General features: G+C 41.3%; 2 protein-coding genes and 1 pseudogene across 2 annotated transcripts; 1 reads left to right on the top strand and 2 right to left on the bottom strand.

Moving 5' to 3' along the window:
- The first annotated feature begins 3,009 nt into the window (after positions 1-3,009).
- On the top strand, positions 3,010-3,942 carry LOC138809460 (olfactory receptor 10D1B-like). Its single transcript, XM_069996016.1, has one exon. It carries the CDS (start codon positions 3,010-3,012, stop codon positions 3,940-3,942), a length of 933 nt encoding a protein of 310 aa, XP_069852117.1.
- Positions 3,943-7,109: 3,167 nt separating this feature from the next.
- Positions 7,110-8,001, bottom strand: LOC138809455 (olfactory receptor 8D1-like; annotated as a pseudogene).
- Positions 8,002-15,098: 7,097 nt separating this feature from the next.
- On the bottom strand, positions 15,099-16,034 carry LOC138809452 (olfactory receptor 8D2-like). Its single transcript, XM_069995990.1, has one exon. The coding sequence runs from the start codon at positions 16,032-16,034 to the stop codon at positions 15,099-15,101; it is 936 nt and encodes a 311-aa protein (XP_069852091.1).
- Between the last annotated feature and the right edge of the window lie 833 nt (positions 16,035-16,867).

The following is a 16,867-nucleotide window of genomic DNA, read 5'->3' as shown; positions in this document are numbered from 1 at the left end:
CAAAAGTAAAACCTTGTCTACCCTTTCAAGAGCCAGTATCTGAGTCCTTGGGTGAGATTATGCCAGCCATACAGGGCATACTCATTTGTACGCATCCTTACTACCAAAACAGAAGTAAAAGAGGAACAATGAGGAAGGACAATAGTTTTTATTAAAACAAATATAAAGGAAATTTTCTCTAGGTTAAATCATCATCTGAGACATCCTCTTCCGCTGTGAGATTTCTCTGTCACACTGGGACTTATCACTTCTATTATAATAAGCCCTTAAGAGATTTATCTCTCCTGTTCAGGGAGACAGGCTGGGATGAAAAGGATTAGTCTTTTAAATAGTGATGTTTGTTATAGATCTCTATGAGACACTTGCTTATAAAATGTTTATAAAGTTGAAGTGAGAATCAACTAGATGTTTCTACAGTGAAGTGTTTACAAGTGTTTTTATAAAATTGGAGTGGGGGTTTCACAGTGGTATCATCGGCAGACTTCACTGTGTGAGAGACAAGCAAAAAAAAAGGAGTTGGTACGAAAATTTGAAGTTGGATTTGGGGTCCGTTCTCTTAAGTGTTTCACACTTCAGGAGACCCTGCTAAAGTTGCTTTCCTTTGGATGGTAAATGTGCTTAACTTTAATTGCTCCCTCAGTGGTACCAATGCCAGAATCTGAACACGTTCTCCAGGTGTCTGAAAGAAGTGAATCAGGCCTGAATGTTTCAGCAGTCTTGATGGTGTACGATGTGGAACTCTAATACAAACACTGGCTCTCAGCTCCTGTGGCCAGGACACTACGTGCTGTTCTAAGAACCTGAAAATGTTCCCTGGGCTGCGTTTACCTCACTGCAGAGGACTCCACCAGCCGTTCCTGAGGACAACAGGGTTCTATCTTTGTAGTTCTTCCTTCTGTGACACCTTCGTCCCAGAGCCGCTGGAATAACGTATTTTGAATGCTCAATGTCGTAAACCTCAGGATTTCTAGTTCTTTGAAGAAGCTTCTTTCCTGGAAAGAATTTTAGAATGGAGAGGATTAAAGGCTTATTGTCTTAGAAGCAGGTTTTCATGAAAGAAATAAGTATTCACTTCATTTGCACAAACATAGAAAAGTGATGATGATCTAGTTGCCCTGTATTCTTGTGGTACTTAGTTCTTTTCAGGGACTTTCCCTCCTTGTCTTTATAGATATAGTAGTATCTCATGGTTTACTTTTAATTTCCCCTAATTAACCATGATACATGTCTTTTCAGCTATTTGTCACCTGCATATCTTTTATTAAAGTGGTAAATAATATTTTGAAAATATTGTTTCAATTTCTCTAAGTTTGTTTCAAAACAACAATTTAAATTAAAACAGCATGGGCAAAAGTATTTGCTTAGAAGTCAAGACAGAGGAAATCTCCAGGGCTCATGGGACATCTTTTCTTCATAAAGTATCTGCCCAAGTCACTTGCCTGTTTCTCTTGAGATGGAGAAATTGATTTTTTTGTTGCATTTTAGAGTTTATTTTTAAATTCTGAGTGTGTAATTTATAAATCTTATTCTCAGTTTGGGTTATCCTTTTATTCTTCAAGAGAATGGGAGAGTCACTTTTTCTCCTTTCTGCTGATAGATTTTTATTGTGGTTTTGTTTCTGTCAGTGCTTGGGATTGAATCTAAAGAAGTTGCTCACATTTTACTATTTAATTTTGAATCAGTGTTTCACCTGTATTTCAGAAATACTATGAATTGCATGTAATGGGTACACACAGTCACTTCAAAATAGCTTACTATGCATCCTTAGTTTCTAAAATATGCAGATTAGTTCTGTTACAATTATTTTTCTTTTTTCAGTCGTGGGGCTTGAACTGTGGTTCTGGGCACTGTCCCTGAGCTCTTCAGCTCCAGGTAAGCACCTTACCACTCAAGTAACAGCACCACTTCTGGTTTTCTGATGGTTAACTGGAGATAAGAGTCTCACAGACAGGGCTGGGAAGGTGGCTTAGGGGCTGGGAAGGTAGCTCAGTGGTAGAGCGCTTGCCTTGCATGCATGAGGCCCTGGGTTCGATTCCCCAGCACCACATAAGCAAAAAAAAAAGAAAAAAAAGAAAAAGCTGGAAGTGGCGCTGTGGCTCAAGTGGTGCAGCACTAGCCTTGAGCTGAAGAACTGAGGGACAGCGCCCAGGCCCAGAGTTCAGGCCCCACGACCAGACCCAAAAACAACAAACAAACAAACAAACAAAAAAAGAGTCGCACAGATTTTCCTGCCAGGGCTGGCTTTGAACCGTGATCCTCAGATCTCAGCCTTCTGAGTAGCTAGGATACAGGTGTGACCCACTGGCACCCGACTATGCTGCAATTATTCTTAATTCAATACCCTATTTCACCTCCACCAATTGGACAATAGTGTCCATTTTTAATGCCCAGATCCTTCGGTCCAATGTCTCCGATTCCATGTGATTCTTGTCTCACATTTAGTCTTCTAAGGATCTTTATTCATTTGATATTATGACCTTGAAATAGACACTTCTGGTTTTCAACTAGTTTAAATTTTCATGTTAGAACTGCAAATTAATTGTACTTTCAGTGTGTCACAAATCTTTACCCAAACCAGAGATTTCCAAAATACTCTGAGGAACTATTATAGTTTCAGATTTTTCACTTAAATCTACAATCACTATAAGTATATTTATATATAAGCATTCGGTATGAGTCTAGGACCCTTGGGTTGTTGATTTGGGAGGGGTTTAGAAAGTTGGTTCTTTCTCATTTTTTAAGTGGTCATTCAACTTTTCCAGAAATAGCGAAAAGACTATTGTTCAATATATTCACATTGGCACATTTGTTAAAAAGCAATTGCCCATGTGTTTGTAGGTCTGTTCTGTGATTAGAGGCAGGGATTTCAGTCCCCTCATGTGTTCACGTGACTCTGCCTTGATGTTCAAAGTCCTCTCTTGGTTTTGAAGACAGGAACCGTGTGTCCTTCCGGAGCTTCTGCGCTTGACCTTGCGCATCAGCGCTGTCCTGCTGCATGTTCTGAAGGAGATGAGGAATGTGTCGGTGGTGACAGAGTTCGTCCTGCTGGGCATCCCGCACACGGAGGGCCTGGAAACCACGCTCTTCCTCCTGTTCCTGGCCTTCTACGTCTTCACTCTGCTGGGAAACCTGCTCATCTTCCTGGCCATTGTCTCCTCCCCCCGGCTGCACACACCCATGTACTTCTTCCTGTGCAAGCTGTCTATTTTTGATATATTCTTCCCCTCGGTGAGCTCCCCCAAGATGCTCTTCTACCTTGTGGGGAACAGCCGAGTGATTTCCTACTCGGGGTGCGTGTCCCAGCTCTTCTTCTACCACTTCCTGGGCTGCACCGAGTGCTTCCTGTACACGGTGATGGCCTACGACCGCTTCGTGGCCATCTGCTTTCCTCTGCGCTACTCCACCATCATGAGCCACAGAGTGTGTGCCATCCTGGCGCTGGGCACCTCCTTCTGTGGCTGCATCCAGGCCATCTTTCTAACTGTGCTGACCTTCCAGCTGCCCTACTGCGGCCCCAACGAGGTGGACTATTACTTCTGCGACATCCCGGTGATGCTGAAGCTGGCCTGCGCAGACACCTCGTCCCTGGAGCTGGTGGGGTTGGTCAGCGTGGGCCTCATGCCCCTCAGCTGCTTCCTCCTCATCCTGGCCTCCTACAGCTGCATCGTGGGCTCCATCCTGCGCATCCGCTCTGCAGAGGGCCGGCGCCGGGCCTTCTCCACCTGCAGCGCCCACCTCACGGCCATCCTCCTCTCCTTTATGCCGGTGGTCCTCATCTACCTGCAGCCCATCCCCAATCCCTGGCTGAATGCAACCGTTCAGGTCCTGAATAACCTGGTCACCCCCATGCTGAATCCTTTGATTTACAGCCTCAGGAATAAAGAGGTGAAGTCCTCACTGAGGAAGATGCTGAACAATGTGGGTTTCCTTCCTGAGAAGTGAAGGTGGGAGGCGCAGTGACAAACACATGAACAATATCACATTCCTAAGGACTTTCTGTGTGTGGTGGAGGCCAAGGACATTATTGCTGCATTGCTGCCTCCTTCTGCAAATGAAGAAGCTACAACATGAAGACTAAGCACAAATTGCCAAGGTCATGTAACTAATTATTCTATTCAGGAAGGCATATCTGTTCTCAGTTAGCAAAGTGTATTGAAATTTCTTAACATTTTCCTGACTTTGGGTCACCTTCCTATAACCTCTCATGTCTCTTCTTCCCATATTTGTTCATTTTTTATTGGCATGATTACACAGCACTCCTCAGATTTCTGCATTGAATAAGCCCCTGAGAGTCTACCTGTTGCTGAAAACTATGAGAGGGTTTCAGCCACATGGCTTCAAGTGGAATCCTGTGTTTTCTGAAACATTAACAGGGCTTGTGAAGGAGCAGATGGATGGATCTAATGTAGGTTTCTTACAGATGGACCAGGGCACTTGTATGCTATTTTACCTACATGTCCTTTGTGTTGGTCTTTGACCAAGTGTGGTTGAGAGAGAGTATGGACAGAGCAGAGAGAAAGATTCTGTGAGCCAGGAACCGATGTTTCATGCCTGTAATCCTAAATACTCAGGAGGTGGAGATTGGGAGCAACATGGTTCTAAGCCAATCCAGGCAGAAAAGTACAAGAGATTCTACCTCAACCACAGGCCTGTGCCAGTAGGAAAGGGGTCATGGGAAAGATCACATACTATAACCTCTTTCTATAAAAGATCCATGTGTTCCTTCCAATAAGAATGTACTATACATCTTCATAAACTAAATTCTCATGTATTCAAACCTACATTTCTGTTCAAATGTAGAAATTGAGTACCAGAAGTGGTAAGTAACATCTCCCAAACTTCATTATTTCAGAGGCACTGGAAGGTGTAATCTACCTCATAATATTTCAAGTGTTTCCTTTCATCTTTTGTTGATTTTCTATAAAGCACTCATGCATACGTAAAATCAAGCTAAAGTCTGAAAAGACTAAATAGATTTAACCCATAATGTTTTACGTATATAGTTCCTTGGAGTCTACGTTCTTGATAATTTACAACGTGATCAGACAATACTGATGTTCCCTAACCTTAAAGGGATATTACATAAAGATCAAAGTCTTAGTCAATAAACGCACAGACCCACATATGCCCACATATAATTTCATAATTTTAAAAGCAGTTAAGCTATTATTTTGAGTGAAATACACCAAAATAACATATATTGTATGATTCTAATTACATAACATTATAGAAATTGCCAACAATATACTGTGACAAAATCAGTTATTGCTAGTGGACAGAGGTTAAAATATTTATGATCCTGACTATGATCATGGTTCCAAAGGCACATCCACACATCAAAAGTAATCGCACTGCAGGTCTTACGCAAGTGCAGTTTCTTGGATTTGGGCTATATTTCAGTTATCAAATGTATATTGGCATCTCCTAAAGACAAAGAACTCTCTAAAACTACAAAAAAATGATCCTTTTGGGGGGGGGGTATTTTCATCAGAGTAGTTTTAAACCCAGAAATTAACTACAGAGAACTTAAATCTTTAAATGTAAAGGCACTGTGTCCAAGAAAAAATTTTCATTTAATCAGTCTAATTTTGGTATTTTTTGGGAAGAACTTGAATGCTTCCTTCACATAGTTTCTCACTATTTTTTTCCTGGTTAAATACCTTCACATTTATTTTATCTTCTTGTTGCTGTTGGAAATACGTCATATACTGTAACTAGTTATAAATTTTGTATTGATTTCTCATTATTAATTTACCTCCTATTGCCTATTAATTTTGCCATTGGTTTCCTAGACATCTTGAGGTCGGCTACAATCTGCAAATAAATTATGGTATCATCTATTATTAAAAGACAACTTTTAATAAGGTTAAAGTAAATTGTTACCTAATAACTTTCTCCCCTCTTTCTTAAGTTTCTAAGGAGTTTCTCATGCAAACTACATTGACTGAGATGGCTGTCTGCATACTTCATTTGTCCTGTGTCTTTGTGGAAGACCTAAGTGTCTTCTGAGGGCCCCAAAAAACAAAAATAAAAGAGATTTTGAACATGTTGGATAGTAGATGCATATTGACTATGATATAGTTACTAGAATGGCCCATACCTGTTCTGTAGCTATAGTTTCTGTTTTTCTTTATTTTGCATTTGCCTTGTTCTCATACAAATTACGGTCTCTAGAGTGAGGCTGCATATCCTTAAATGTCTAAATCACTGTACTTCTCTCTGAGTTCTTCTCACACAGGAAGTACTTGGTAGGCATACATGGGCTTTTCAAAAAGGAAAGAGAATGGGGAAAAATCTGAATTCTCATTGTTTTTCTGCCACAATAAGAAAAAAAATAAACCTAGTTTTCCTGTCAAAATAAGAACATCAGCCAGGCACCAGTGGCTCATATCTGTAATCTTAGCTACTCAGGAGGCTGAGATCGAAGGATTGCAGTTCAGAGCTAGCCTGGGCAGAAAAGTCTGTTAGATTCTTAACCCCAATTAAAAGCTGAAATTAAAAGCTCAAGTGGTAAAGTGCTACCCTTGAGCATAAAAGCTCAAGGACAGCACCCACACCCAGAGTTCAAGCCTCAGGACTAGCCAATTAAAAAAATCTATCTATCTATCTATCTATCTATCTATCTATCTATCTATCTATCTATCTATCTATCTATCTATCTATCATCCATCTTTGTATCTATCTATCATCTATCTGAACACTAATACCAGCTCTGTAGGATTTTGTTTTCTATTTTTCTTTTGGCTTGGGTAGAGAATCAGGTTCAGACAGGCTATCCCTGCTGTAGCTCAGACTGCCCTCAAACTTGTGATCCTCCTATCTTGGCCTCCCAAGTGAGTGGATTACAGGCATGTCTCACCTCACCCAGCTCTCTGTTTTCATTTCATTGAGAAAATCAAATCAACTATGGATTTAACAATAACCTTTGTAAATGAAGCTATTAGAGTTCAGTGTGTATCTCATGGTTGAGAGATTACCTGGAGCATAGGAGTATTCCCTCTGCACCACAAAAATGTACTATAATACAACAACAAAGAAAATAAACAGAGAGGAACTGTGTCCATTGGAGCTACTCATATCTCTGATCTACAAAGCTCCAGAGGCAAATCTCATTTCCCCACGGAGGCACTCCTCAGTGCCTTCCTGACACCCTCGTTCCTCAGGCTGTGTATCAATGGGTTTAGCATGGGAATCACTGTGGTATAGAAGACAGAGGAAACCTTCTCCTACTCCAGGGAGTTACTAGGAGGCTTAAAGTAAGATTCTCACTGCCATGAGATGGGAGCTGCAAGTTCCAAATGCTTTGGACTGGCCCTCAGAGGACTGGATGCGAAGGATGCTACAGAAGATGAAGGCATAAGAGATGATAACAGCTAGTATGGGCACCAAGGTGCTGAGTCCTGCAATGATGAAAAGCAGAAGCTCATTGAGCTGTATGCTGGAGCAGGAGAGACTGAGGAGAACATCACAAAGCAGTGACTGATGACGTGGGATTTACAGAAGTTCAGTTTCATCATGGCACCAGTGTGGGTCATGGCAGACAGAATGCCAGGGCGAAGGCAACCAGGACCAGCAGTGAGCAGAGCCAGCAGGACATGGTCATGTTATAGAGCAGCGGCTGCAGATGGTCACATAGCAATCGTAGGCCACGGCAGTCAGGAGGTAGCCCTCGGCCTCCACAAAGACCACAAAGAAAAAGAGCTGGGCCATGCACTCAGAATATGGGATCATATTCTTCTTCCCTAGGAAGTTCACCAGCATTTTGGGAGTGATAACAGTGGAATAGCAGAGATCAATGATGGACAAACTACTCAGGAAATAGTACATGGGAGTGTGGAGTGGTGTGCTAAAGGCGATCAGGACAACCATGCTAAAGTTCCCAATTACTGTCACTGCGTAGATCGCCAGGAAGAGGAGGAGGAGGGGCAGCTGCAGCTCTGGCTGTGGCCTTAAACCCAGCAAGGTGAATATGCTTGCGGTGCAATGATTCCCAGGAGCCATTCTTCTCTGGAGATTTCTACAGAAATGAAAAACAAGAACTGAGTTCAAAAGGGCCTTGTTCTTCCAAATGAAGCCAAACCTGCATCAAGGAAGAAGGCCAAAGTGGAAACACAGAGTCACCGTTTTCATTAGCTCTGATGCTGATACTCTGCTCAATCTCCCTAATGCAAATTGGACTTCATCCTAGCTGGTCCAGAATTTAGATCACAAATGCAAGTTCTCCTTGATCAACAGGCAAACTACGTCCTCATTCCAGCAGCACAATCAAGACTGTGCTATATGCGGAGAAAGGAAGCTATTTGCCAATAGCTCTCCATGGTAGAAAATATCAACAAAAGATTCCAACCATGGTTTCATTTCCCCAAGTCTTCCCACTTATGCCGTTGTATGCTCTATTATCAGATCTGTGAGATACTCTTTTAGGCTTGGGATGAGAAGGGACAGGCCATTGGGGGTAAGGGAAGGAGTCGCTCCCTGAAGGGAATCTTTCCACCACGCAGGGTGAGAACACTTCTGAGCAGAAGTGCCCACTCAACACCTTCTTGCCAAACTAGAAAAGGATGGGAGAAAGAAACTAAGTTAGTTTCCTCTGACCCAGGTGCTCAGCTCAAAGTTCAGAATTTCTGAACATCACATCCATTCCCCCACCACAAAAGCTATACGCTCACCCTAGCAGTGAGCTATAGGCCTGCCAAGCCCCACTGCACAGTCCTTATTGGGAAAAAGAGATACTGCTGGGTGCTGGTGTAAAACTTGAACTTTCCAACAGTTGGTGTACCCATCATGCTTTGGGGCGTGGTAGTAACTCTGTTTTTCCATTAAAAAAAAAAGCCACCAGAAACAATACTGATTGCCTTCCTTTGTTTCCCTCCGTATCCCTCAGTTGCCTTTTTCCCCTCACTGATTGCATATGACTTTCATGTGCTTTATCGATATTATTTAAATCTTCAAAACCGTTGAAACTGTATGCATTATTTGTACCCCTGTTTTACTGATGAAATTACTGAGACACAGAGAACTTAAGAGTAGACATAGTATTCAAAGCCAGGGGGTACAGTGTCAGAGCTCTCTTTATTCCAGTTTTAGGTGATGGATTAGCATCTTGATACCTGAGGTCCTCAAGTTCATCGGAAAACTGAATGTTCACAAGGCAATGTGAACGTGTTTAGATGTTATCAAATAGTCTGGATTTCAAAATGCATCCAGGAAGGAGCAAATCTAGATTGCGTGCCCCAGGAAGGTGTGGGGCTCATGCATGAAGCAACTGGAGAATACTGCTCATCCTTCCACCAGCATGGTGGAGGCGCAGCACAAACCTCTTTACCTCAGTTTACCTCAAAGCTCATCAGGCCTTGAAGAAGAATAATGGCAATAAAGGCAAAATTGTTTCTGGCTTCTGAAAAGCCCATTCGATAGATTATTAAAAGTGCAAAGACGACTAAAAGATCATTCCCTCTCAGCACCTTTCCTTTAAGGGGCACACAGAGTCACTGTGTTCAGACAGTATTCAAGGAAACAGTTTGGCATACCTCTCATAGAATTAAGAGTGAAGATTTATGTGTTAAAAGTTTGATGTGATCCAACTGGAAAGAAACCTGACCAACTTTGCAAACTCAGTACTTCTCGTGTCTGTCTGATCACAGAAAATGGCAGATGAATTTAAGGAGAAAAATTTAAAGTCCATTCACCCAAGCACTGGACAGGTTTGGGTGTGAAGAGAGGCAAAATGTTAACTCATTTGCAACATTCAAGTTAACGAAAACCTCAGGGTTCCAATCTGCAAAGGGGGAATGAGGAAAATCAGCTTCAAAAGACTCTTATGATCAACTAAACCAATAAATCCACTGAATGCCAATTAAAAGTTAATGTGATGCATTTAAAAAATATGCTTCACATGGAGGGATGGAGAAGAATCCCACCAGCTTAGTAGGAGACAGACTTGTTTGCCTCTTCTATGTCCTGGATCCTTTTCCCTTTCCTTGATGTGAATAATGAAAATATGCAAGGTTGGATGCATTGTGCTTTTTTTAGAGGCACAGGAGGAGTTGAAGCACTGAAGGTCCTTCATCCCAAAGTGAGTAACTAACACAGCTAGTAAGTGCTGCTGAACCAGGGGAAATGAAGCAAGACCACTTGAGTTCAATATTTCTTGATCTCCTAGTGGCCAGGAAACATTCCTTCCAGATAGATAAGAAGTGGTCATCTATGACTAATATTCTATGTGAAAAGTGAGCATTCTTCTTGGGATTCACATTGTCATCTTGGTCTCTTGAGGCCTGTAGAAGCTGGGGTACAAGAAGACAAAGAACAGTAATAAGTAAGCTAGAAGGACGTTAGAGGAGTAAAGGCTTCAGTCATGCAAGTGCCAGGTTTCTCCTCTCGGATTGAGTGATGCTGGCAAGGCTGGACCGACACAAAGGGAGACAAGAGGACATAATTGACTGGAGAGAATAGTGAAGCCAATGCTCCTGGTAAAAAGCCAAAACGTTGCCTATGTACTGCTTCCAGTATATTTGCCTGGATGTTAGAAATGATGCCCGCCAGGGTGGGAACTGGAGACTTACCCAGATCTGCAGGGAGGTTGAGCTGGAGGCTTACCCGGATCTGCAGGGAGGTTGAGGTTCTTAGAAACCACTCCCTTTGCTCGGGCCAGGGATCCCTGTTTCAACAAAAAGAAACTTCCTCTGCTGCCTGATGCATACACCTGTATTTCAAGTGCTGAATTATTTTGTTGGATGAAGGCGAACTCTCACAATTGCTCTAATGGGACACATACTCAGGACCTTGAAGAAGCTCATAATATGTAACTTCCCTCCCTATACTTCTAGTCTTAAAAGCAAGAGGATGGTGTGAGATGCAGTTGTCCTGAGAGGTGTGGTGAGCTTAGGGACCTCATTAGAAACACAAAACATGCTCACACACATGCAAACCCCCACAGACTGTGGAGGCCAGACATCACCAGAATGTTTTGCACTCTGCCCAAATGATGGTATTATGTTCTGGGCCCAGTGTGGTACCTGCAACACAGAGAGATTAAATGAGAGGTTTCCAAATGCAAGTTAGAAATCAATTCTTAGTTCTTGGCCAACGATTCATCAGCTAGTTAGACTATACACATTGGAGTATACAAAGACATATGTTTGATCACAATAATTGACTCGAGAAAGTTGTTGAGATGCTGAGACCCAGATTCCGCATCTATAAAACAACAGGATTCTAGAACATTATTTCACAAATTTTCTAGTGCTGTATCTTTTATTTGAATATAGGTTTTCAAACTATTCCCTCAGGATGCTTTAGATTTCATTGCCATTTGTTGTGATACTCCTTTCTTCATCTCTAATTTTATTGAGTCTTTCCTCCCTTCTTACGGCCAAATTACCTACAGCATTACCAATTTTTTTCTTTTTTCAATGAAACAACTTTTTGATCTATTTATGTTTTTTTGGTTTTCTTTCATTAATTTCTGTCCTAATTTTTATTTTTTTCTGTCTGCTAATTTTGAAAAATTTTTGATCCTGTTTCCACAGAAGTTTGTGGTGCATCAGTAAAATATTTCCTTGAGAGCTCTTTGTTTATGTAGGCATCCATAAATAAACTTCAGAAATTGTCCTCTTAGCACTGCTGTTGCTGTTCTGATAGGGTATGTTTTCATTTTCATTAGATACCAAGAACTTTTTTTCATGTCCCTCCTTTATTTCTTCAGTGACCCATTCATCTTTCAACAATCTGCCATTATCTGAATGTATGTGAATATTTTATGTGGTGTCTTTTGCTGTTGAGTTCTTGTTTAATTCTATTATGGTCTGATAAACTATAGGGTTTATTTAAAATTTTCTTGCACTTGCTAGGATTTGCCTTCTGCCTAAAAATGTGATCTATTTGGCCATCTGAGAAGAATACACATTGTGTAGCTGCCCGTTGAAGTACTCTCTAGATATCTGTTAAGTCCATTTGGTCTACAGTGTCATGTGGTTCTGAGGTTTCTTTATTAATTTATTGATTGGACAACCTATCAATTGGTGAGAATAGGGTTAAGTTTCTCACTATCACTATACAGGTTCATCAATGCTTCTGAGTCTAGAAGTGTGTTTAATGGACATGGGTATGCTGCTCTTTGGTTCATGTGTGTCAACGATTATAATTTCCTCATGCTGAATTGGTCCCTTTATGAAGTACCTTTCACTGCCTTTTCTGATTGATTTTATCTGAAGTCTTACTTTATCAGATATAAAAGCTTCTGCTTGGGCTGGGAAGGTGGCTCAGTGGTAGAGAGCTTGCCTTGCATGCATGAGGCCCTGGGTTCCTTTCCTCAGCACCACATAAGCAAAAAGAAAAAAGCCAGAAGTGGCGTTGTGGCTCAAGGGGTAGAGCACTAGCCTTGAGCTGAAGAGCTGAGGGAGGACAGCGCCCAGGCCCAGAGTTCAGGCCCACGACCGGCCCCCCGCCCAAAAAAAAAAGCTTCTGCTTTTGAGGTCCATTTGCTGGAAACATTTTTTTGATGGTAAGGAAGCTTACACTAAACATGTAGAGCGGTCTTTGAGGTGCAATCATTCCTTATTTAAGAAGTCATGTTGAAAGTACTTTGAATTTCATCCTCAAAACTATTCATCATAAAAATGGAGAAAAAGCCTCAGTGTAGTGTTTTTGAGGCTGGAGTTATACTCTTGGCTTTGTATTTGTGGTATGTGGTTAAATTAAGCTTTGTTTCTCAATGTTTCTCAGTATCTATTTCTCAATGAGGTCAATACAAAGTTATATTGTTCAAAATGCAATCTGAACATTCTCAGGCACTTTAATGAGAAAACATTAATAAACTTCACAATTTATCTAATGTCACCCAGGAACTATTATTTCTCAATCTACTTTCTTCTCCTTCATAAAGATACCTTTACTACTAGAAGTACATTCATTGTGTAGGAATGGGCTGTAGGAACCATTCCTTACACACTAGCTTAGAAACTACCTGGTTACAACAATGAAGTTCAAAGGCTATCGAGGATATTCTACTTTCAGTTAATCCCAAGAAGGTACTCAGTTCCAAGCAGAAAAATATCATTGAGGTCACTGTGGCTGACCACAGAACTAGTGTTTGTTATGAATGACAGATACTAAAGGACTGTGAATATGAATCAATACTTTAGGATATAATATATTGAAAAATATGAAATGAATAAAATAACCACTTTCATATAATGACTGACACTGAGAACGCCTTGGGCTCAGCATATATTTTTCTTCCAAGCATTTGGACATGTATCCTTGAATGAGGCCCATGAACTTTTTATAGTTTTGTAATTTGTAGAGTTAATTCAAGAGTTAATTACAATTAATTAAAATAGTGAGCTTTCCATGTTATTGCATCAGATGACAACTCTAGGAATTCCACAGAGTATATGATTTTTAAATTAATCTCAGAGGTCCTCATATCTCTAAAGATTTGTAGTAGGCTGAAAATATCTTCCCAAAGATATCCACAGCTTACTGCATGCTGCCTGTAAATGTTACTTTCTGTGCAAAAAGAAAAAAGTTTGCAGGTGTGAGTAGTTTAAGGATCTTGGGATGAACAAATTATCAAAAAATATTTAGGTGGGATTTAGATGAAATCAAACATATCCTTATGAGGGATAGAAAAGAAAACTTATTCAAGTCTTCTTTTTTGACCACAATAGTAGAGACTGGAGTGATACAACTACAACTGAAGCCAAGCTGACTTCCCCATGGAACTTGCAGTAGCAATGAAGAGTCTGTCCCGCAACTTCCAGAAGGAATGAGGGTCAGCCTAAACCCTATTATAGGCCCACTGAAATGAAAACTTATGGCCTCTAGAATTGTAGGAGAACAAATTTACTCTTTTATTTATCCATTTAATTTTATTGTTCTTTAACCTATGTGACCTGTTTATTTGACTGTCAAGGAGTTGTACAAAGGGATTTCAATTCACCCTGTCAGTTTATGAGCACAGAACCTCTTGATCAATGTTCCCCTTTTATTCTCCCCATCCCCCACGTGTATATATGTATATATTTATACATACACATTGAATATTATGACTGCAGTTGTCCACTATTCTGTGCTTAAAACACTAAATTGTAGGAAACTCATAAGCAGCTATCAGAAACTAACATGGACTCCACGACAATGGTTTTTACTAACTCCTTGAGAGTTTATGAGCTTTCCCGCTCCCTGGAAGAAGGGCAACAGAGACCAGAAACAGTACAGGATCACCAAATTTGTGTTATAGACCCAAAATATGCATGGTGATGTCATCAAAATCAATAGTTCATGTATATCCACACTTGTGTTTGTGAAACACCATAACTAGCCCATTGAAATACATTATACGTTTATTTACAAGGACTACTTTATATTCCTTCTTGGTCATCTGGAACACTGTCTTGCAGGCTTTACAAAGATAAACTTAAATCTTGTAGTTTGCAATCCTGTATTTAAGTTGGAAAAAAAATACATCATGATTTTTTTAAAAAGGAAAGAAAGGAGATAATTAAGACCAAGAATTTCTCCCAGGTAGCTTATTCATAAACGATACAGAACTGGCTGTCATGCATCATTTCTCTTCACCAAACACTGTATCAGTAAGACTAATGTACAAACCCCTCAGGAACTGGAATACTAAGTGAATGGACATGCAAATACAATCAAATATATTCCTTTTATTTTTAGAAATTAAATGCTTTATTGATGATTGTTGTTCACAACAGAAAGTTATAATATATGAGATTTTGGGTATATACTACATACATTTTTGATCAAATATATTCTTTTCCCAACACTAGAAAGACCTTTCTTCCTATATGATAACATCACGTCTAGTTTCCAGTGGAAGAGAGCAATATCACTACCGTAATGATAGAAGTGTTCATGTTCAATTGCCCTCCATTTTCTGCCAATTCCTACATCTCTGAAACATTTTCAGATATTATATTCACTATTGGAAACATTACACTCTTTGATAAGCCGTGAACTGTAGATCAGTCTCAAACCCAACCTCGCAGGCCTCCCTCATTCTTACACAGGGAATGCACACTTCATCAGGAAGAGCATGCCGGGAGCCTGCCCCTGGTGTGCTTTGTCTGTTAGGAGGATTGCCTCCCCCCGGCCACCTTCCTCAAGGCAGTTTTCACATCCTTGTTCCTCAGACTGTAGATGAGGGGGTTCAGCATGGGGATCACTGTGGTGTAGAACACAGATGATACCTTCTCTTGTTCCATGGAGTCACTGGAAGGGGGCTTGAAGTACATGAATGTTATAGATCCAAAAAAGATGCCCACAGCCATGAGGTGGGAGCTACACGTGCCAAAAGCTTTGGATCGCCCCTCCGTGGAGCGAATACGGAGAATACTAGACAGAATGAAAGCATAAGAGACCAGGACAGCCAGGGTGGGCGCTAAGGTGTTGACCCCTCCGATAATAAACAGCAGTGTCTCATTGATGCGGGTGCTGGAGCAGGACAGGGTCAGCAAGGGCAGAATGTCACAGAAGTAATGGCTGATGACATGAGACCCACAGAAGGACAGCATGGTCATGCGCGTGGTGTGGACGGTGGCCCCGAACAAACCCAGCGAGTACACCACGGCCATCATGACGGAGCAGGCCCTGTGGGACATGACGGCGCTGTAGAGCAGGGGGCTGCAGATGGCCACGTAGCGGTCATACGCCATGGCCGTCAGCAGGTAGCCCTCAGCAATGACAAACACCAGGAAGAAGTAGAGCTGCGTCATGCACTCTAGAAAGGAGATGACGTTTTTCTCGGACACGAAGTTCACCAGCATCTTCGGGGTAATGACGGAGGAATAGCAGAGGTCGATGAAGGACAAATGACTGAGGAAATAATACATAGGAGAGTGCAGAGGGGAGCTGGTGGCGATCAAGAGGATCATGCCCAGGTTCCCCACCACCGTGACCACGTATATCCCAAGAAACAAGAAGAAGAGGGGCAGCTGAAGCTCGGGCCTGCTTGTTAAGCCTTCAAGGATAAAATCAGCCACTGAAGAAAGGTTCAAAGCTGCCATCTATGATCAATGTTCTCTCTAGGAGGACATAAGAGAGCAAGAGGATATGGTACTTATTTTCTGAGTCCCAAAGCAGAATTGCATGCTCCCCTCCGCTGTTTCTGTGCCTGGTGGCCTCATCTGCCCTGTAGTGGTCCTTTCCAAGGCTTTTTCTTTTTTATTGTTATGGTAAAGGAGATGTCCAGAAGGGTTACAGTGACACAAGTCAGGTAACGAGTACATTTCTTTTTGAACACTGTCACCTCTTCCCTCCTTTTCTCCCAGTTTTTCCCTCCTGACCCCTCAACCCCCCACAAGGTGTATAGCCTTTTCACCACAGTGTCTGTATCACTGCTGCATTTGCTCATTCTTTGTCTCATCATATCTGTCATCCCCCGTACCCTCCCCCAATCAGACAGACCTACATACAAAGGCACAGAAAACAAAAGCAGCAACAGAGGAGGGGGGGAAATGCCAACAACAAAAAGCAAAATAACAAAAAAACCTCATATCCATTTCTTGGAGTTCATTTAGATAGACATCATTTCATGCAATCATTTGCACATGGTTATGGAGCCTTTGTGATCCTCTCCTTTGGTCTCACTGAGCCTAAGGGCAAAGATTTGGAATGTATCAGGAGCCTAACTTCCACCCAATCTTATTGACCATTTTTCTTTAAGTCAGTCAATTTTCATTTTGTTCCTACGAGTAAGTCCCTACTTACTTTACTTTGAGAAAAAGTACAAACTTTCCAGTCCTGATTTTGTGTTGATATTTAAATAAGATTACTAGCAACCTTTATCTGAGCACATACCAATAGAACCTCAGATACTGTGACAAAGTAGCTTTAAAAC

Source organism: Dipodomys merriami, unplaced genomic scaffold (genome assembly GCF_024711535.1).
Source record: "Dipodomys merriami isolate MVZ:Mamm:240054 unplaced genomic scaffold, mDipMer1.0.p SCAF_103, whole genome shotgun sequence".
In the NCBI taxonomy this organism is placed as follows: Eukaryota; Metazoa; Chordata; class Mammalia; order Rodentia; family Heteromyidae; genus Dipodomys; species Dipodomys merriami.
This window is presented reverse-complemented; position numbering and strand designations above follow the sequence as displayed.